This window comes from Colias philodice, chromosome 20 (assembly GCF_061535455.1).
Source record: "Colias philodice isolate Cphi_HAF_F1 chromosome 20, ilColPhil1 Martin Lab GWU primary, whole genome shotgun sequence".
NCBI classification, from domain to species: domain Eukaryota; kingdom Metazoa; phylum Arthropoda; class Insecta; order Lepidoptera; family Pieridae; genus Colias; species Colias philodice.
Window position 1 is genome coordinate 179451 of NC_143105.1, and position 22104 is coordinate 201554.

General features: G+C 33.6%; 2 protein-coding genes across 5 annotated transcripts in view; both read left to right on the top strand.

Moving 5' to 3' along the window:
• The window catches only part of Dys (Dystrophin), a 433719-nt gene that overhangs the window by 106224 nt on the left and 305391 nt on the right, over positions 1-22104 (top strand). For all 4 annotated transcript variants that reach the window (XM_089707820.1, XM_089707817.1, XM_089707818.1 and 1 more), the window contains 2 exons: positions 14270-14358; positions 17919-18017. In XM_089707820.1, coding sequence (XP_089563946.1) covers positions 14270-14358; positions 17919-18017 — 188 coding nt within the window. The remainder of the gene's footprint in view (positions 1-14269; positions 14359-17918; positions 18018-22104) is intronic.
• Positions 1678-9312, top strand: LOC149479189 (uncharacterized). Its single transcript, XM_089707838.1, has 2 exons — positions 1678-2157; positions 7355-9312. The coding sequence occupies exons 1-2, from the start codon at positions 2147-2149 to the stop codon at positions 9024-9026; spliced, it is 1683 nt and encodes a 560-aa protein (XP_089563964.1). The 5' UTR covers positions 1678-2146; the 3' UTR covers positions 9027-9312.

Sequence of the window (22104 nt, forward strand, 5' to 3'; positions counted from 1 at the left end):
GTATTAAAAGTTGGTAAAGTACATAATAAATGTAATTGAAAAACATGGATATTAAGATAAAGTCTGACATACCTATGTATGTTGTATATGCAAAATACATATCAGAGAAGCATTTCATCCAACCCTTTGCCGCAGTATATAAATAAAAATGTTTTAAAGCATTTAATTAAAACAACAGTTTACACAGTGACAGTGGGGATATCTTAAGAGTGCTCGAATGTAACGCAGTGTGCTCGCATCCTGCAACTCGCAACTCGGAACTACGCCGTGATAATGCGGGATTCATTTAAATGTTTAAAGCTTGCGGCACACTGGGGATATTGTGTGATTGTGTAAATATTGTGAGCTTTAATTTATAATATAGATGATGAAGTTATGCTTGATTATATCACATATTGGTAGGTAGTTAAGCGATTTAATTATTTGTTTGATAATTATTCTGGAATGAAATATAAATGAAGCTTAATAATTGTCGCGATTATTTAAGCACAATAATACTCTACACACAACACAGTTATACGCTTAATGAATAGATTAAAGTCAAATGTTATTTTTTGATCAAGTATTAGTGAAAAGTTCGATAATAGACTTATAAATTAAACCGAGCAGAAAGGTGCGCTAGGTGCTAATGTTAATATAACTCAAAATGCGCAATGAAACTAAAATATTAATTTGTTGACATATTACGGAGGTTTTCAATACTATCCAAACTATTGAAGCTAATTAAAAACTGGTTATACTGTATATTATAATTTGTATTTTAATTATGAAATTACACGTGCATCTCAGTGTGCCCCGGTCTTTACCGTCCGGTAGCAACTAGCATACTCTACATACTTTATCAGTCCGAACAAAGCATCGCTGTTTAAACTGTCTTTTCTACTGAATTTAAATCGAACCATGTTCTGTGGAGCACGTTTTATTGGATTTACAGAAAGCGAATTTTAAATATCGGTTTTCCATTTAAAATCTATAATATTTTATTACCTGTATTGAGTACGCAGTAGCTCGGCAATCTTGCGTATTTCAGGATCGGGATGATACATATTAGGTTCGTTGTTTTGCTAATACAAAACGGATTTGCCAAATGTATATTTCATAGCTACACGTGCATTGGAACGCAAAATGGGATTGGAACTCAAAGAAGTTTCAGTGTATTCCATTTGTATGATAAAATATAATAAATATACATATTATGTTAAGTACAAGAAAGTCGTTACTCAAGAATAGCTGAACAGATAATAATGATTATTGATTTGTAAATACTTTTAAATTTTTGTAAACCTGACAAGGTTCTTAAAGATAAAAACACATTTGGAATGCATAAAATACCAAGTATGTAAGTGATTCGAGTACCTACTACCTATTTAGTTCGAAAGTATTTCTTGTTGTTTAATATATTATCTTCAAAGTGACCTACATACGTGTACAACATCATGCCTCTACAAAGGCGTGTATTATGAAACTATTCACTACAAAATTCACAATTCCCACGATATTAGGTGCAGTCAAAGCGCTTAGAATATAATGCGGACAATTTGCTGAGGTTATTAATCTTGTGGAGCAATGTCTTAGATCTCGGGAATTTTAATACAGGCCTCGGAAAAATGTAATAATACAAGAGTGAATTTGTTTAACGTATTGGAGATTTTGTTGTTCGATGTGGGACACGTGTTATGTACTGTATATACACGCCTTAACCATTAGAGGATGCATGGGGCCACCCAAGAAGGACTTGCACCTGTTAGCAATTGCGACATCGCGCACACCTGCGATTCCTGAGAGTGTTGCGGCAATCATCGCCACCGCGACGCTGTAGTTGCTCCGCCGTGGACGACGAGCACTCTTTGTTCCAACATTGAACGGGAGGGACATAGTTTAAGTTAGGAATAATTTATCATGTAATTTTTTTTACAATAAATTATTAATAAGTAAATTTCGGTTTTTTTTGCGCCTTCGCGGGCCGGTCGATATAATTGGCGCAGTCTTGTGGATAATCCTCGAGAGCCGTCTCTCGGAACGCGAAACTACAAGCATCGAGTACCGCTATTCCATCGGAGGGACGACGACGGGGATCCAGAACCTACACCATTGGCCGCCGCAACGCGAAGGGTATCCAAACATTGATACTGCAGGAAAGGCCGAAATGAAAATCCTGTAAGTACACTAATTCTCTTAGTGTCTTGCCACTCCTAGATTGTAAGTTTTCCTAGATTACCCATTCACGGGAACCGAGGAACTGTAGTGCGTAGGCTTAAAATATATTAATTCATCGAGAATTAATTGTAGAATTTTACAAAATCAATTTGTAAAATTCAAATATATAGATATTAGGTTGATAAAAGATTAATAAATTTAAATATCAATTAATTACGAATTGATTAATTTTCGAATTTTACTAATTAATTCATTTTATAATTCAAATATATTAGGTAAAGATTATTAATTTTTTTATATTAGTTTAACGAAGTAAATAAATTTAATTAAATTTAATACATTTTATATAGGTAATACAGATATTTAAAATGTCAGATTTGGATAAAATTTTTAATGCGCTTAGACTTTTGCCAGAATTCGATGGTAATGTTAACGTTTTAACAAGATTTATACATTTAAGTGACCAATTAGCTGAGGAATTTATAGATAAAGATCCCGGAAATACTTTAAAAACTGCCGCGTTATGTAATGGTATTTTAAATAAAGTTACTGGGCCCGCAGCCCGAGTTATTAATGCAAATGGTATACCTACTACTTGGCACGGTATTAGAAGCGTATTAGTTAATAACTTTTCTGACCATAGAGATGAGACCGCCCTTTATAACGATTTAGCCTTATTAACGCAAGGTCGTAGCTCTCCTCAAGAGTTCTATGAAAAATGTCAGCATCTTTTTAGTACCATAATGACGTATATAGCATTACATGAAACAGTCGTTACTACTCGTGAGGCAAAAAGGGACCTGTATCAAAAATTAACACTACAGGCTTTCCTACGTGGTTTAAGAGATCCGTTAGGCTCACGCATACGTTGCATGCGCCCCGCAACCATTGAAAAGGCATTAGAATACGTTAATGAAGAACAAAGCACTTTATACCTTCAACAACGTAATGAAACTTTTGATAGGAAACCCCACGTACCTTTTAGAATGCCGTACTCGCATGAACCGTTTTATAGACATAATGATTTTAGTGAACCTATATCTTCTAAACTACAGCCTATACATTCGTTTAGACCGCAATTTAAGCCACCAAATTTTAATCGAAATTTTAATCAACCACAAGGACCAGCACGTCCAACTCGTACTATGCAAATTTTCCGCGCTGCACCCCCTAACTATAACCCGCAGAGCAATACGTTCAGATTACAGCCTAAACATTCCGCGCAACCGAAACCGCATCCTATGAGTGGCGTTAGCCATTACGTGACAAAGACTTTACCACCGACACCTTTTGCACGCGCTCATGATTGGTCAAAATTTGGCAATCCACCCCCGAGTAATTATTTTAAGACTAGGGAGATGAATCATAATGAATATATAGGTGACGAAGATTATTACTGTACCGATTTATATCCTTATGAAGATGACTATTATAATTATGAATATTACTGTACGGAATATGAACCTTATGTACATTACGAACAGACAGACGCACCTGAAAATTCTGATGAAACGTGTGACGTACGTTCAGAACACGATCAGGATTTTCCGAATCCACCAAAATTAGAAAAACCAAAATAGAATTAAATCTACACACGCAACGTCAACTTCCTTATATTCAAATTCGTAATCCTCCACTTAAATTGTTAATTGATACTGGAGCTAACCAATCTTTTCTTAGCCCCGATGCAGTACAGAGATATTTTCCTGACGTTACTCTTAATTATGATCCCTTTGAAGTAAGTAATGTTCATGCTGTAACACGTAATAAGTATTCTATAACATTACCTAGTTTTCCTGAATTTAATGACCCTGACGATATCACATTTTTCGTTTATAAATTTCACAATTATTTCGACGGCTTAATAGGTTCAGATTTGTTAGATAAATGGGAAGCATCAATAAATTATAAAACTAAAACTTTAAATACTTGCAATGCTACGAATCGGTTATTAGTATATGACTCACGGAACGCTAATCTTTATGAGGACGTCATACCCGCAGGAAGTAGTAAATTAGTTAGATTACCCGTAGATGTTGAGAATGGAGACGCTATTATACCGGAACAAATTATATGTAATTGTCATATTTCTGAATGTTTAACGAAGGCGAGGAGCAATCGCGCTATCGTGGAAATTTCTAATCCAACCCGTAATGATGTAATTTTTTCAATGGATCGACCAGTATGTGCCGAGGTTTATAATAACGAGTGCACGCGCACCAAACGTTCGTCCGACCGTGTGAAACAGGTATTATCTCGCTTGCGTACTGATCACTTAAATAATGAGGAACGTTTAAATTTAGAGACATTATGTACACAGTATGCGGATGTATTTTATATAGAAGGAGAAAACTTAACATTTACGAATAAAATTAAACATTCTATTAGAACTAAGGATGAAATACCGGTTTATACGAAAAGTTATCGCTATCCATTTATTCATAGGCAGGAAGTACAGAATCAGATAAGTAAAATGTTAGAACAGGGTATTATTAGACCATCAGATTCAGCATGGAGCTCTCCTATTTGGGTGGTACCTAAAAAGGCAGATGCATCCGGCAAAGTTAAATGGCGTTTAGTTGTTGATTTTAGAAAGTTAAATGAGAAAACTTTGGATGACAAATATCCGATTCCTAATATCACAGATGTCTTACATAAATTGGGTAACTGTCAATACTTCACAACGCTAGATTTAGCAAGTGGGTTTTATCAAGTGGAAATGAACCCGGCTGATATTCCAAAAACTGCTTTTAGTGTAGAACATGGTCATTTTGAATTCTTAAGAATGCCCATGGGTCTAAAGAATAGTCCATCTACTTTTCAAAGAGTAATGGATAATGTACTGAGAGATTTGCAAAATTCTATTTGTCTAGTTTACCTAGATGATATAATAGTGTTTAGCACTTCTTTACAGGAGCATATCGTTAATCTTGGAAAAGTGTTTCAGAGATTGCGTGAATCCAACTTTAAAATACAGATGGATAAATCGGAATTTCTTAAACTCGAAACCGCGTATCTAGGTCACATTATTAGCAAAGATGGGATAAAGCCTAACCCAGATAAGATATCTGCCATCCAAAAGTATCCTCTTCCGAAAACTCCAACCGACATTAAACGATTTCTAGGTCTATTAGGTTATTATAGGAAATTCATACCAGATTTCGCTAAAATCACGAAACCCATGACACAATGCTTAAAAAAAGGTTCAAAGATAATATTTTCCAAAGATTACATTGAATGTTTCAATAGGTGTAAAACATTATTAATGAATGATCCAATTCTTCAGTATCCTGATTTCAATAAAGAATTTATTCTTACAACTGACGCGTCGAATTTAGCTATCGGTGCTGTACTCTCTCAAGGCCCCGTTGGTTCCGATAAACCAATTGCGTACGCTTCACGTACACTTAATAGTAGCGAAATTAATTATAGTACGATTGAAAAGGAGCTACTAGCAATTGTCTGGGCAACGAAATATTTCCGCCCTTATCTTTTTGGTCGAAAGTTTAAAATTATGACTGATCATAGGCCCCTTCAATGGGTCATGAATTTAAAGGAACCTAATTCCCGTCTCACACGTTGGAGGCTCAAACTTAGCGAATACGATTACACTGTAATTTATAAGCAGGGAAAGCAAAATTGTAACGCCGATGCTTTATCGCGTATTCAAATTAACAATGAGGAAACAGATTCTTTAGCGGTTAATCCAACAGAAACAACACCTTCATTAATAAGAAGAAGTTCAGATACAATTACTGTTAATTCAAATTCAAGTACGATTACTGCACATTCAAAATCAGGTACTCTTACAGCAAGTTCCGACACCGTCACAGTTCATACTGACGCGGAGAACCCAATTTTAGATGTACCTATAACAGATCACCCGTTGAATAAATTTAAGAGACAGATAGTTATTACTTTAATAGATAGAGTACCGAGTAAGCCTATAATTTCAAAACCTTTTGAAAATCATACTAAGATAGATATTAATGTTAACAAAGCGAATATTGATAGTGAAATAGTTTCACTTATTAAAAAATATGTAGATCCTAAGATAAAAACTGCAATTCTAGTTCATCCCCCTGATGCTATGTGTGCTATAGTTCCAATAATACAGGCTAATTTTAAAAGTTCATGTATGGATTTAGTTCTTACAAAATTAGAATTGCAAAATGTCAAAGATTACTTTAAGCAACAGGAAATAGTACGAAATTATCATGAAGGCAAAACTAACCATCGCGGAATTAACGAAACTCATTTATCTTTATCTAGGAAATACTTTTGGCCTAAAATGAAGGAAGCTGTAACTAAATATATTAATGAGTGTAGCATATGTGGTCAAGGAAAATATGATAGAATTCCAGTAAATCCAAAATTTCGAATCGTAGTTCCTCCTACAAAGCCTTTTGAAATAGTACATCTCGATTTACTTAGTATTGATTCTCAGAAATATCTCACTATAATAGATGCATTCTCTAAGTATGCTCAAGCATATTGTTTAAAAGACGCAACCGCGATAAGCGTAGTTCAGGCTCTTTTGACGTTTAGTACACATCATGGCTTACCTATAACTGTCGTAACGGATCGAGGTCCTGAATTCACGAACCAAATATTCAGTGAATTTGTAAGACTTCATAGAATAAATCACCATAAGTTATTAGCTCATGCACCTAACGAAAATGGTATGGTAGAACGGCTTCACTCAACTTTATTAGAACATATACGTTTACTAAAACTTGAACGACGTGGTGAATTAATCATTAACTTAATGCCGTACGCTGTTCTTGCCTATAATAGTTCGATCCACAGTTTCACGAAGTGCAGGCCTCTTGACATTATAACCGGTCATTTAGATCCCCGCGATCCTGTAGATATAGATCTATCAGAAAATGTCTTACAGCAATATATGCAAGAACATCGCGATAGTATGCACAAAGTATACAAAATTATTAATGAATCGTCTTTGGAACGCCGTACTCAAATTACAGAAAACATTAATAGGAACCGCGAACCCGAAATACAGTATTATCCAGATCAACAAATTTTTGTAAGAAATCCTAGGGCTAGACGGCAAAAGACCGCACCGCGTTTTACGCACGATACCGTACTAGCTGATTTACCTATTCATATCTATACTAAGAAGAAATATGGCGCTGTTGCTAAATCTAGGCTTAAGAGGGTACCTAAATTGTTACAGAATCCTTCCTCTGATCCTGTGCCTGATTCAAGCGGAGGATCCCACCCTGAGTAGCTTGGATGATGGACCCGGTATACTACCATTTAATATTGGAACTGCAAGAATTGTCACTCATTATCATTCATTTTTGCAAATTATTAATTTAAAAGATATTCGCGATAGTATAACCATAGTAAAGGATCAATTAAATTCATTAACACCTAATTTGCACGATAGATTATTTTCGCTTTATAATTCACATATCGAACACCTGCATTATAAGATTATTAAATTATCAAATCAGTTAGAAACTTTTGAACCCAATCGCAAAAAGAGAGGTCTCATAGATGGTTTAGGTTCAGTAATAAAAAGTATTTCTGGTAACCTAGACTATACGGATGCAATTAAATATGATACCGCAATTAAATTATTACAAAATAATGAAAATAGATTGGTCACAGAAATGAATAATCATATAAGCCTCAGTAAAGATTGGATAAACCAACAATCTGACATTTTAAACAACTTAATTAAAAATCAGGAAAAAATTGAAATAGCTATAAATGATTTAAAGGAAAATAATTTAAACATTACTATATACATCGATTTAATTCAACGCGTAGCAATTTTATCAGATAACATTGATGATATATCTGAGGAATTACATAGATTAGAAAATTTATTAGGTTTTATTCGTGCGAAAAGTACGCATCATCTTATGTTCAATTCAAATTCACTAAAAGAAATGTTAAATAAGTTAAACAAATTTTATGGCAAAGATCAAATCCCTCAAGTTAATTATAGAGAATATTTTGATTTAGTTAAACTAGGCTATTATTATAGTAATAGAAATATAGTTATAGTTTTTATGTTCCCGGTTGTCCTTCCTGCTACCTTTGAATTATTTAAATTATCCATAGTTCCTAATAAAGATAGTAAAGTCCTAATTCCACCCTATCCTTTTGTGGCAATTCACGACGAGGATTTTATGTACATGGAGGCAGAATGCCCGAAGTCTGGCCTAGGGTATCTATGTGAGGACAAGCTGAACCATCATCGCTCCAAAAATGACTGCGTGTATCACCTTATTACCACGCAACGAGTCGTCGCATCTTGTCTCTTCACGCCTGTGGAGCTCGGAGCACCCGCACTAGAAAAATTAGACGACGCCCACTACGTCATCAGTTTCCCCAAGCCATCAAAAATTCACCTATCATGCTCGCAAGATCAATATGACGTCATTAAAGGAAGCTACTTAGCCACAATACCCAAAAACTGCATTCTTCAAACGGAGGCTTTCAAGATAGTCAATAGAGAAGACCATATCAAAGGACAGATAATGAAAATTGCAAACCTGCCAGATTCCAGCCAATATAATACAGATGAAGAAGTTCTGAAGTTGAATTCGATAAATTTGGATAAATTACACGCTAGTAACAGAGCTATATCAATGGAAATGCCTATCAGTACTAACAACGGATACGAGATTCTCTATATGCAGCCTTCCATCATACCGATATATGTTATATTAATAACGAGTGCAGTTGCCCTAGTGACATGGTACGTCGTACGGAGAGTGCGTACATCAAAACCAAAAACTACGAGTGTTCATGGTAATCAAAAAGAAGAAATAGAACATCAATCGGCGGAGTGTGAAATTTCAGCGATATTAACGAGCCTTGCCCGCCAATAATCGCTGAACTTCAGGAGGGAGGTGTTATGTACTGTATATACACGCCTTAACCATTAGAGGATGCATGGGGCCACCCAAGAAGGACTTGCACCTGTTAGCAATTGCGACATCGCGCACACCTGCGATTCCTGAGAGTGTTGCGGCAATCATCGCCACCGCGACGCTGTAGTTGCTCCGCCGTGGACGACGAGCACTCTTTGTTCCAACATTGAACGGGAGGGACATAGTTTAAGTTAGGAATAATTTATCATGTAATTTTTTTTACAATAAATTATTAATAAGTAAATTTCGGTTTTTTTTGCGCCTTCGCGGGCCGGTCGATATAATTCACGTGTAAGTGGAGATGAAACACTTATTGTTATTGCTTTGAAAGCGAGTAACCAGGCTAAACTCCATACTTTTGTCGTTTTTTTATATCTCATTTAAGTATTTAACTTCTCTAAACACATCTCTAAACTTCTAATTCAAACCCAAAACTTAATAATTAATGTAAATTTTGACAATAATTGTTTATATAAGTATTTTTTTTATGAAATAGAAACGATTTGGAAATATCTACTACGGGGAAATCGTTTCCAAACCATGGATAAACAGATAATAAGAAGGGTCACTTTCTTTCATACTGGATTTTTTAACCTTTCACTATATAATATTATTTAACAACATATAAAAGTTATTTGTATACTATATTATGTGTATGTGGTGGTCGGCCGTTCTTTCGTTTTTGACGACGCTAGTTCAATTCCCCAATGATATATTGCACGCCTCATAAGCGAAGCGTTGAGGTGGGTACTACTGTATACGTAGTATATTATTATTAGTCTGTGGTACTACTGTCACTTCGCGCAAAACATCTGATTTTTCAAACTTAAAATGTCTTTATGTATCATACATTGCACTTGTAAGATAATACATTCACACACATATTAAGAAAAAAACACTATTTTTAACGTTCATGATATTTTTGATGTCATTTTTGTTATTTAAACTAGTTAAAAAACAGTTTAAAAAAGTTCTGTCTTGGACGTCCGTGTGTCTGTATGTACGGATCCTTTTTCTTGTTAACACGATAGCGACCGAAATACTTTACTAATCGAGTCTTTTTTTTTTCTCTTACGCTTGAGTATGCTCAGGAATAGAACCCTTTCATTTTTCAGGGTCTGATTCGATGTGGTTTAATTGTTATTAAATAAACAAAAATAATAATTAATAAATATTTATTAAAAAAAATTATGAGGCGTGCACTTTTGGATTTTCCAAATTATTTTTCTATCCTTTCGTAAAAAATTAGATTATTATTCCAAAATCGTCTTCAATCTGTAGGCTTAGTTCGATAAATTTTTCATGAGCGAGAAACGTGAGTTGCAGTATTAGGATAAGAGATTTATTACGTAAATGATTATGCACAATTGTTTGGTATGTAAGTGGTATAGGAAGACCTATACGATAAATCGTAGAATTATTTAGGCACGTAAGTTAAACCCAAGTTTATGTAACATTTAGAGCAGCTAGCGTGAAACTTAGCCGTGTCGAACTTCCGCACCGCTTAGTGCGAGAGCTGGATGTAGTTTGTGTTTTATCCGTTTTTTTTCAAGAATTCGTCTATGATGAAGCGATTTAAAAGATCTACCAAGCAAATTTTAGAAACCTATCTAAGTATACTGTAATTATTTAAATTGAAAATACAGCCTTACAAATAGAACAGTATATTCAGTATTAGGGCATATATTTTATTTAATTAGTACAAATAAGTGTTTGTAAAATAATTAAATTACTACTAGAGCATCTTACCAGTTTTTTTTCAACTGATGTTATCCAAATATTGTATTTGGAGCATAGAAAAAAGCAAAGATTACAAATAATTTTAAAGATCGAGTATAGGTATAGAGAAACTGTTCGATAGCGACTATAGATAAGAAAAGTTTTACATACATTCGAAAGATCGTGAGCGAGCTCCTATGCTATAGTGTAGGCGGGCATTCCGCATTTGTCTGCCGACCTGCACTAATGAGGATCGTGCCTGCGATGCCTGTGGCCTGTAGTCTTGCTTCCAAACGACTTAAAATACCGTTACATTTCATTTGTTATCTCATGTTCAGCATTTTTATAATATTTTAAATGCACTTGATTTATTGCTCGCACGTACTCTACGTTGTTGCAAAATATCGTGCCCAATTGCATAAATTTATATTTTGAGCTTTTAGGTATTATTTTTCAAGTTGCACATGTTTGAACTTTAAACTTAAACTGGTTAAATTTAACTGTTTAGGGGCTGATTTTTCAATCCTTGATTAAAACTTATTCATCGAATAATGTATATAAATCTATCATTTTAAAAAGTATTCTAATTGCCCGAAATTGACAGTTTACGGGACATTTTAATATTATCGTGTAATATACTTTATTGGACGGACAAGTTTTATCCAAGCATTGGATTAGCAAATAAATTCACATAACTTTTACCTCATTATAGTATTGTTGTAAGCATTCGTCGTAGTGTCTATTTGGTAATCTGCAGTATCAGTATAACCGTATTTCTTTATTTAATTCTTCAACCAAACAATCGATCAGCATCTTTAAAAAAATATACGGCTGATGCCACTGAAAAATTAATTATATAGAGCATTTTTTATATAGAGCAATATTTGGCAGCAGATTTATTTATCCTTGTCTATACAATTACAGTTCAAATATCTGTGTATTGATTTGAAATATTTGCATTTTCCCTTTTCGTATTTCGCACTTCAATGTTCTCATTCTTTCTACAAAGAAAACTTCCTGTATTTTTAATATCAATATAAAAATTTACCCAATATATGTTCTTGCAAAAGATCTATAGGTAGGCACGTAACGAAGAACTATTTGAAATTTTCATAAGATTGACAATTACTTACAGAGTTTCTTGCCGTCTCTTCTCTCGTCTTGGCGGTAAAACAACTCGGTTTATAAGAAGTGTACTTAATCAATCTAAGTTTTAAAATAAAATAAATGAAATATCTTCAAATGTCAATGAGATTATGTAGATGATGGCTGCATTCGCGGAAGGGTTCGTCAGATTAGCGACGGCTTAACCGGAGCCTCCGTAATGCTTTGCGGCTTGTCGGCTTTGTATCGCGGAGAGATTTAAAATAAATAAACGGCTATATCAAAAAGCTTGCGCTACATTGATTTGTTTGAACAAAACTATGCAGTGAAAATCTGGATTATAGATTGGTTGACAGGTTGTATAAATCCGATCAACAGTTTTTGCGTGGTTGAATAAACATTTATAAAGAAAACATGGAGTTTTAATTCGATCGTAAAAAATAAATTCCGAGTTATAATTTCACTAGCTGTGTCCAGCGTTATTACCCGCACTGCTCCGCTACTGTTGGTCTTATTGTGATGATGTAGCCTATAGCCTTCCTCGATAAATGGGCTTTCTAACACCGAAAGAATTTTTCAAATCTGACCAGTAGTTCCTGATGTTAGCGCGTTCAAACAAACAAACAAATTCTTCAGATTTATAATGTTAAGTATAGATTTAACCAATTACATTTATAATACAGTAGTTACAATAGCATAGGAATATATTATATTCAACTAAGCCACAAATATCATGTGAATGGTAAAAATGCGGGGAAAGTCGCGGTATGTGCGCAGTGAAATACAATATAGTAGACATCACAATCGCATTAGAGGTCGAAGGGTTAATCTTGTTACCGCCTGGGAAGTTACTGGTATACTTTCTGGTCATGTCCGGTTTCTATTACCTTGCTATACTAATATTAAATAATTGTTTGTATGTATACTGGCTAATAAGTGGTTTATCGGACTACTAATCCGAATTAAAACTAGGTATGTGCTAGAATGCATATGCTTAAGTATTTTTTTAATTAAAAATACAATTAAATACAAATACCTCATATAGAAATTCATACAAGGATTATATCATAATAAAATTAACTGAGACATTAATAAAATATTCAATATTTTATTGGAAATATAATATTATTAGAAAAGTAAATGAAGTAGGTATATGAAACAGTATTAAAATACATCTGCCGTAACCTTTGTAACCTAATTTGCAAGAAAACCCAATGTAAAAGCTCCCTTTAATTTTCTATTTAATGCATAAGTAAGTAAACTTACATTATGTAGAAAGCGAAGTACTGTTTAAAGTAAACGACTTTTAATTTGCATAATTCCATCGGGTTCTGTTCCGCGAGTCGCAGTCTTGGAAACTTTTGCGAATAAAACTAGAAACTATTTCTCTTTAAGGCGATTTCGTTGCTTTCATTATCGCCAATAAATTTGTCTCAAAGCTTTTTAATTAAATTAGATTGCTTTTAATATTAATGATAAATATTCTGGTAGATACTTTAAAAAATAACTCATCATTTCTTTATTTATATTGAAGATTCTCGATTTCTCAGAAAAGCTTTCCAATCAGTAAGAAAATATGTTTTTCCATTTTCTATTTCAAATAATTATGAAATTCTGCGAACATAACGAGCGTTCCTAAGTGTTATTTTATATAAATGTTTTTATTATAATAACAAGTACACTTATTTTTTTCTCGCAGAAGTATTATATTGAATACTAGCTGTACCGCGCGGTTTCACTAGCGTGGCTCCGCTCCTGTTGGTCTTAAAGTGATGATATATAGCCTATAGCCTTCCTCGATGAATGGGCTATCTAACACCGAAAGAATTTTTCAAATCGGACCAGTAGTTCAGGAACTAATCTCAAGAGATTAGCGCGCGAATTATTAAATATATGAATAATATTTTATAACATTAGTTATTAGTATAACGTTAGCGCATACTTGCATGTTCATCATCATGTCACATGCGACAGTATCTACATAAATATATAATTGAAAATTATTTTTATCAATTGGCGAAGGCTAGGTAGGTATGCTAAAGTCATGCAAATAATAATTATGCTACATAGGTGACTGTGACGTTGATCGTATGGGATAGAGCTTAAATAAAACACACAATATTGCAGATTTTCAAATTCCAATAACGAGACCTTTTTTATCTATTTCATTTTTCAATTCACACAAACATATTATAAAATAGTTTATTTTTAAACTGCCTTCCGAACGACATCACGATTCAAAAGTGCTATAATTGATTATAAACTAATTTTTTATATAATATTCATAATGTGTCTTTACATACTGTTATAGAAGTCGAGTTAACAAATAAATTAGTCTGTTATATGTAGGTAAATAATGTATTTATTTATTGTTATAGATATAAGCGCGCGGGTGGGGTCGCGGCGGCGCTCGTCGCAGGGCTCGCCCGCCGCGCTGTTGGCCAACTTCGACACCAGCGTTCTGCAGGTTCGTATGAACATACTAAAACAATTTTAAGTGATAATGATAACACATAATCAACTAAACAGTGAAATATCTTTATTAAGATAGAATACATGTTATAGCTATTATAATTCAGAAGTTGGGCTAAACAAAATATATATTTTTATGTTTTATCACATAGAGTGTTGTGTATGTTATTTATAAAAGAAAAACGCGTTTTTCAAAATACAATGTTTTACAATTTATGCATTATGCATTTATCTGGACTTTGTTATTATTGCTAATATTTTTAGTGATAGATTTTCATTCACATTTATTAACAAGTAAAAAAAAAAACACTACGCAAACTAAGCAAGCATGATACCACAATACTGTCATTCAATAATAAACTTAACTTAAGAATTCACTTGAAGAGCGCTTTATTATGTAACAATGCTTTTAGAAAAAAAATAACAGAAAAGCAAGAATGTCTCTACTTTGTGGGATATAAATGAATTGATTTACAAAATTGTGGATTGTGTATTCAAAAGATAAGACGCGACGAAACGGTGCAAGTGTTACAATTCAATTGAGCGCTTCGTCAGGCGGCCCTCGTGGTCGGCAAGGGCTGGGACACACCGGACTGAAAAGAAAAAAACTATATGTTAATATAGTGGAAAACATGTAAATTGTAGTACAAAGTCATTATTTATTGAAGAAACGATATAAGTCTCGCTAGTTATAAACAGTAGAATTGAAATATTTTATTTTGAACAGGTTCTTGAGTTGCATTGATAAATTTATCGTAAATGTGAAATTCGTCCGCATAAGTTTGCTTACAATAATGTAAGTTTTTCCATCAAAGTTAATATCTGATAGTCATCAGGGACATTATCAGTAGCCGTGAAACTGACCATTAATCTTGTAATATGTAAAATTGCAAATATTGTATCAGAAACTAACATAAAACATAATATTATTCATAAAAAAAATGCTCATTGTGCCACTAGCACACCACGCACCGACCAAAGGCCCAACAAAATTAATTCAATAAGCCCAAACCTGTCTTTATTCAATTCCTTAGTCTCAGATTTATTCAGTAAATCTGGACCCGATTTAAACCCTATTTAAATTCAAGAGGGCTCTTGTAAGAGTGCCATTTTATTGATTTTAAATTTAGTACTAAGATATACGATGGTAGAGATTTGAGTACGATAACCAGACTTGTAAAATAGGTATGAAAATGTTTGAAAATTTACCTTTTGCGTTACAAAATTGTAGTACCTATACTTGATTGGATTTTTAAACGGACATCGTCGTAAAATCTAATTATTAATTAACACATCTGTTACAAAATAGGTTCGGGCATTATAAAAAGTCCTTAGATATAGATAATAAATATAAAATAAACGAAAGTAACTGATATATTCTATTTCTTAAACCGTAATATCATACCGAAATCCATAAAAAAACTAAAAAAAATAATAATTTCCGCAAACAAACCCAGGTCGCAAACATATTCAAGGCAATGATATTACAGTAACAAAGATCTGAACAAAGACGCAACGTTATCAATATATTTTTAATCTAAACCATGAAACCTTCGAAACGGCGTAACCTTCACCCTTGAAATGGCTGCCCGAAACCATTCAGCCTGCTCATATACTTGACGTGGAAACATACGGGTGGAAAGTGGGTGCGAAAACGCGGCGGTAAATTGTGGCAGTTTATTTTAAATCGGCCAACATGAATAAGCTGTTATATGTGTGCCGTTTTCTATGATTTACATATTCAATTTAAGGGGTGACTTCCTCTTATATAATATCATTGGGTGACTTCAAAAATTTCAAAAATGAATAATAATTAAAAATTGTCATTCAGTGACATTATGTAATTGTTCTGTTTAAATTTAGCCACGTTATTGCAACCGCAAAGAGGCAGCTCGTAGTAGTTTAATCAATACGTGCTCATAATAGTTTAAATACGAGTAATACATTGTATTTAAACAATTGCTTATCCAAAAATACATGTACCTTATTAACATTTTTCACATTTTGTTTATCTTCTCAATACTAAAATCTCTTATCCTTTTCCATTACTAGCATCGTTCACAGAACGTACCCACGTCTCAAGCCTTCCAAACAAGTGTGTTAAACCCGACATAAATCTGCAGAGAATGTCACAATGCGGGGTTAGGTGTTGTGTTCCAATGGATATTGTTTCGGCCTATATTGTTACGGGAAGATTTCGGTCAGCAAAGGGTTTATGTTGATCGAACTGTAGCAGACCGTTCTCAACCGTCGGGATTGGGTGTTATTTACTTTCATGGCTTTTGTTTTGTGTTCTTGTTATATTTGTGAATCAGTTGAATTCAAAGGTTTAACTAAAGTATTCATTGTGATTAGAATAGTGTGGTTTATTATTTGTAAATTGAATAAATTTATATTGTAGATGCCGATGATAAATTAATATTTTAAACGTTTTCCATACCCGAACAAACAAAAATTAAATTACGTTCGTATTTGTGTAAGAAGCGCTCTTTACATGTTAATAATTTAAATGTATGTTGCAAAAAGTTATGCTAAGCTAAGTTTTAATTTTACCATGCAATTATATGAAATATTGGTTTTCTTATTAAGACTTAACGATAGGAAATAACAACTAAACATCACAGTTATAAAAGTTTCCATCTATGTGATTTGAAATGAGGAATTACATTATTTTATGAAGTACTAATAATAAAGTCACCTTCTTTGTTGAAGAATAAAATGTGAGATAGATGCGAGCTAAACAGTGAACCTCGTTACCTAACCAATTTATTACACACGCAATCCAACAACCGTAGCGTTCCCCGCAAAACCTCGTAACTGTATATCAGCAAACCAAAAACTTGTTGTATAAATCAGTATCGGGATCCGTCCGTCCGTCCGATCCGTGTGGCCGATACAGAATATTGTTCCGGCCCATATTGCCGCCGAAACTGCGGGACTCAAGGAGACTAACTGTGGACGATTTCGCTCTTTTTGATTAAGATATTTGCGAGTTTCGTGGTTAGATTGGGACGATATTGCTGTCGATTTTATTATTGTGGATTAAGATAAAGTTTCATTGTTTTGAGGAATGAAATGAATAACCTTATACATACATGAGTAATTTCTAATAATCTTTTTCTCTAAATAAGATTTCGGCCGGGTTTTAAAATGGCTCTTGGCTTTCTCCTTTTTTAGCTTTAAATATGTAAACTTCGGCTCAGACTATACTTAAATTGAATTAAAATTATTCCAGCCCTTTTAGTATGGTTATGTAATGAAGCTTAAAATGTAAGCATACGCGCGAATTATAAAATATTTATTTATTATGTTCGTGGAATAACGTTTTCCCTGCTTCGTTCTATTCTTAATTAGAGAAAATAATCATATAACTAAACAATTCAACATGTTGGTAACTAATTCATAATCTACATTAATAGCGTAAATGCCATTTGATAATGTTTAAATAAATTTAAAAACATTTCTACAATTTTCTTCTACAGTAAATCCTTTCTCTATCGTTACTTAATAAAATTATCTATTGAAATATGACTTAATACATATATTTAAACTCAGATCCGTGACTGGGTGTCCGTGGAAGTGGACATGTTGCGGGCTCAGCCGGTCGCCGTGGGCGACGTGGACGACATCCTGCAGCAGCTCGACAAACAGAAGGTTTGACCATTTATATGTATACTTGTATAGGTACTAGTCGTTTTCTGCGGCTTCACTTTCATAATCAGAAGAATTGATGTTTTAGCGAGGTAAAATTTCTACATTAACAAAAATCATAATGTATAAAATGTCAGAAGAAACGAGACGTTTTACAGCGGTAAATGAAACTTATGTATACAGGCACAAAAACTATATCATAAAATCGAGATGTGACCTGCAAGAAAGACAGACAACAAAACACACAAGAAGTTAGTTATATATTTAATTGTAATTAATATTGCTTTGTTATACTTCTTTTTAGAGCATTAGTTGAGAGGTAAAGAAGGTAGTAATTACGTACTTACGTAGTAACCAAAGAACTATGTTTTGCTAAAATAAGTTAAATAATAAACAAAATTCGTCTAATTGAAAACGTCCACTAATAGAAATCAGATTAAAATATAAGAAAATTATTATCCTAAGTGTAATCTTTTACGCTGGCTAGCTTTCCGCTCGCGGCTTCGCTCGAGTGCACTTCACATTATCACGCGACAGCCATTCCCCATAAAAAATTGCATCTCATATTTTATCCTTTCACCCGCACTTTTTAACCGACTTCATAAAAGGATGTTCTTAATTCGTCGGATTCTTCTTTAGTTACAAAAAGTAGCTGATGTTTTTTTTTTCATATTATGTATGATAATTCATAAAATATAATAATAATTCATAGAATCCGTCAAACAGTTCAGGCGAAAATCTATTACAAACAGACAGAGAAATTTCAGCCTACACAGTAAAAAATACGCATCGAAAAATATCGCAAAAAGCCAAGTGATATCGGAAAAAATTGGCAGTTCTATTAAAAGTAACGCAAAATAATACATTACCGCCGACGACCGTAATACAAATCTTATTATTTGCGAGGGATCTCCATCGATCCTTATGAGACAGACGTGACTCGAATGGAAATTAGTGGGGTTCCGTACCACGATATGGCATTTCACACGGCTACTGTACAGGTACGCTGCAATGTTTTTAAACTGAAAGTTAAACTGAAACTTGACTAAGGGCCGATTTTTCAATGCTTGAATAAAACTTATCCGTCCAATAAAGTATTACACAACAAAATTAAAATGTCACGTAAACTGTCAAATACGGGCAATTACTTAGAAGGCGTTTTTAAAATGGTAGTTTTTAATATTATTCGACGAATAAGTTTTAACCAAGGATTGAAAAATCAGCCCTTAAACTCACATTCACATTTAATATCAAATAAAAATTCAATGAATATAAAGGGTCTCAAAACAATGGCAATCCAAACTGACAAATGATAAAAACACGTCAAAGGAAAGTTACGATATTATGATATTTTTTGATTCGATATATTGTAACAATTAGGACAAGGATTTCTTTATTATATACTAAAGTGAATAAAATCACTGCCTTTATCATCTTTAGATGAACAAAAACATTTTTTATTTCTTCGTTGTAATAAAAACGTTCACACTTTTCATATAACAATATTATTCTTGTAATTTTTCCCTGTCTTCATCGACTTTTTGTAACAAAAGCTTTTCCTTTTCGAGTTTATCTATTTATAGCTTTTTCTTCAGCATTGGAAATTCTTTAGAATCCATTTTCTATGTTATACTGAATTTATTAGTATTTAAATTTAATATCCGTTGACGTAATCTGTGTGAAGTGCCTTACCCAAGGCCTTACCGCATGAACACAAACAAAAGGAGGACTTTAGAACGAATTTCGAGAACTTTCCATTTCTAAATATACCAAAATGTTATTGTCAAAAACACCGGTTTTGTAATGAAGTTAATGCGGTTAACCGATGTTGTAATGTATTTTTTTTTATATTATATTGTTTATTAAATCTATTATACTACAGGCTATAACACAACACTGTTTTCTGATGCTGTATTACTCAAGTTCTCTATTTTACATAGTTTCTAACTAGATGGCATTATGCACCTACTCAGGAAATAAAAAGGTCATTAAAAATGTTACGAACGAATTAATATTTATTCCTATCAGCTAACAACGAAATTTAATATATTTTATACCTACTGCTTTCATTTTTTTCCATGAATACTCTAAAGTAATTATTAAAGTCATCTATCAACAGCATCTTTCGTTGATATCTTTTGAAATAATGTTTTTAAATCTGATTGTGCAACGCGAAACTGCGCGCGACCTGTGAACTAAACTGCGAGCAAAATCAAGTATTTCTATATCTTTTGTGATTATATTATTGAAATATTCACCCAATTCCGGCCAGAGTTACAAACATTTTTACAAAAAATCTCCCTCCCTCTATTATATTAGTATAGATAAATCTAGAGAAATCTGACTGAATTAATCTGAACACTGAAGTCTACGAATTTTATAGCTAGTAGAGTAATCAAGGAAAAAGGAGAAGATTTTGTATTTAAAGATTTAAACCCAGTAAAACTGCTATTGGCTTTACAGATTACCTCTATATTCATATAAAGAGATTTACTGTAGAGTAGCTGCTCTTTACCCAGTATTTCTCGCTGCAATTGCAGTCATAAAACTGAACCCAATAAATAGATTCTCTCGATTAAGAGCTATTACGCACTGTCGACCAGTCGCTGGCGACTCAGTCGCCGGCGACTGTGACTTACTATAGTTTAAATAGGGGCTTGCGCACTTAGTCGCCAGTCGTCCAGGCGACTCGGCGACTCGCCGCGTTGTGGCGACGCACAGGCGACTGGCGGTCGCCGGCGACCAATAGAAGCACGGCTTCAAATGGGAGCGTTCGCACTGCAAGCGACTGTCGTAGCGACTCTTGTAGGGACCGGATTCAGCACGAATGTACTTAGAATACTGTCGCTCGGCTTGGTTTCCTGCCCCTAGTTTCTCTGTTTTGGTCGCCGAGAGACTGAGTCGCCGGCGACTGGTCGACAGTGCGTAATAGCTCTTATATACCAAGATGTGCTTTACTGCGCATGCGTGAAGAATAGTGAAGTCTTACAGTTTTATCGATACTCGTGATAAAAATGTTTATGGCAAAAACATCGATATTATCAAGTCTCCATTTATTATTTTAACTTATGCATAGTAATTCATTACTTTTACCCATAGAATTTATTATCTTTCAAAAAAATATACTACAACATTTCTGGCACTGTTTTTGTTATATTATTTGAATAATTGTCTGTGATAAATATATGTTTCTTTCTTTCTTTCTGATTGATAAAAGCCATCATTTATGCAGCTCCGGATTTTTCACTCATACATAGTTTCTAACTCATACATAGTTTGTATCTGTGTATGAAATAGCAGCATCGTCATTATGATTTACCTTTCATTTGTTTTCTCGATCAATAAATTTTATTTTACTTGAATTAACATTTTGAAATCTTAGCTACTTATTTTTACTTCCAGGAAATTTAACAGGATTACTATCGTCATTATTATAGAATTGTTATAAAATTGTAATTTTTATCGACATATTTTCATCGATATCTACACATCACTATACCCCCACCATTTTCACGCATGCGCAATGCAGCTCACAGAAAGCCGGGCGGTTGCTAGGTAACCTGTAACATGACACACGATTGTAGTACTCAATCTTGATTGTATTGTAAATTTTTCAGTCCGCTCACGGCCACGGTTAAGGGTGGACGTGGGAAATGATTTGCGGATGTATTTTACAGGAGCATCGACTTTTACAACTCGTTTTATTAACTTGGCATAATATTTATAATATATTACAAGTTAGGATAAAAATATATTGAAAGAATATCTTGCGTTGAATTTTACTTGTAAACTTCTTTAATTGTATGGACAAAAATAATTAATGAGCTACTTATTTGTACATCTTGATCTTATAAAATTACAGGACAATCAATATAGATAACGAATATAGATTTTCTATATTAGTTACTTTCTACCCTTTTATTCCGAGAGCAAAGGGGCTGTCTAACTCTTACATAGGAATATTAGAATTCCATAAACAGAAACATGAGTGTAGTATTTCGAAACGAATATATTTCAACAAAAAGGATTTTCAAAGAGTGCTTCGCGTGTAATTTGCGGGAAATGCAGTTTGGAGTGAACGGGAAATTGT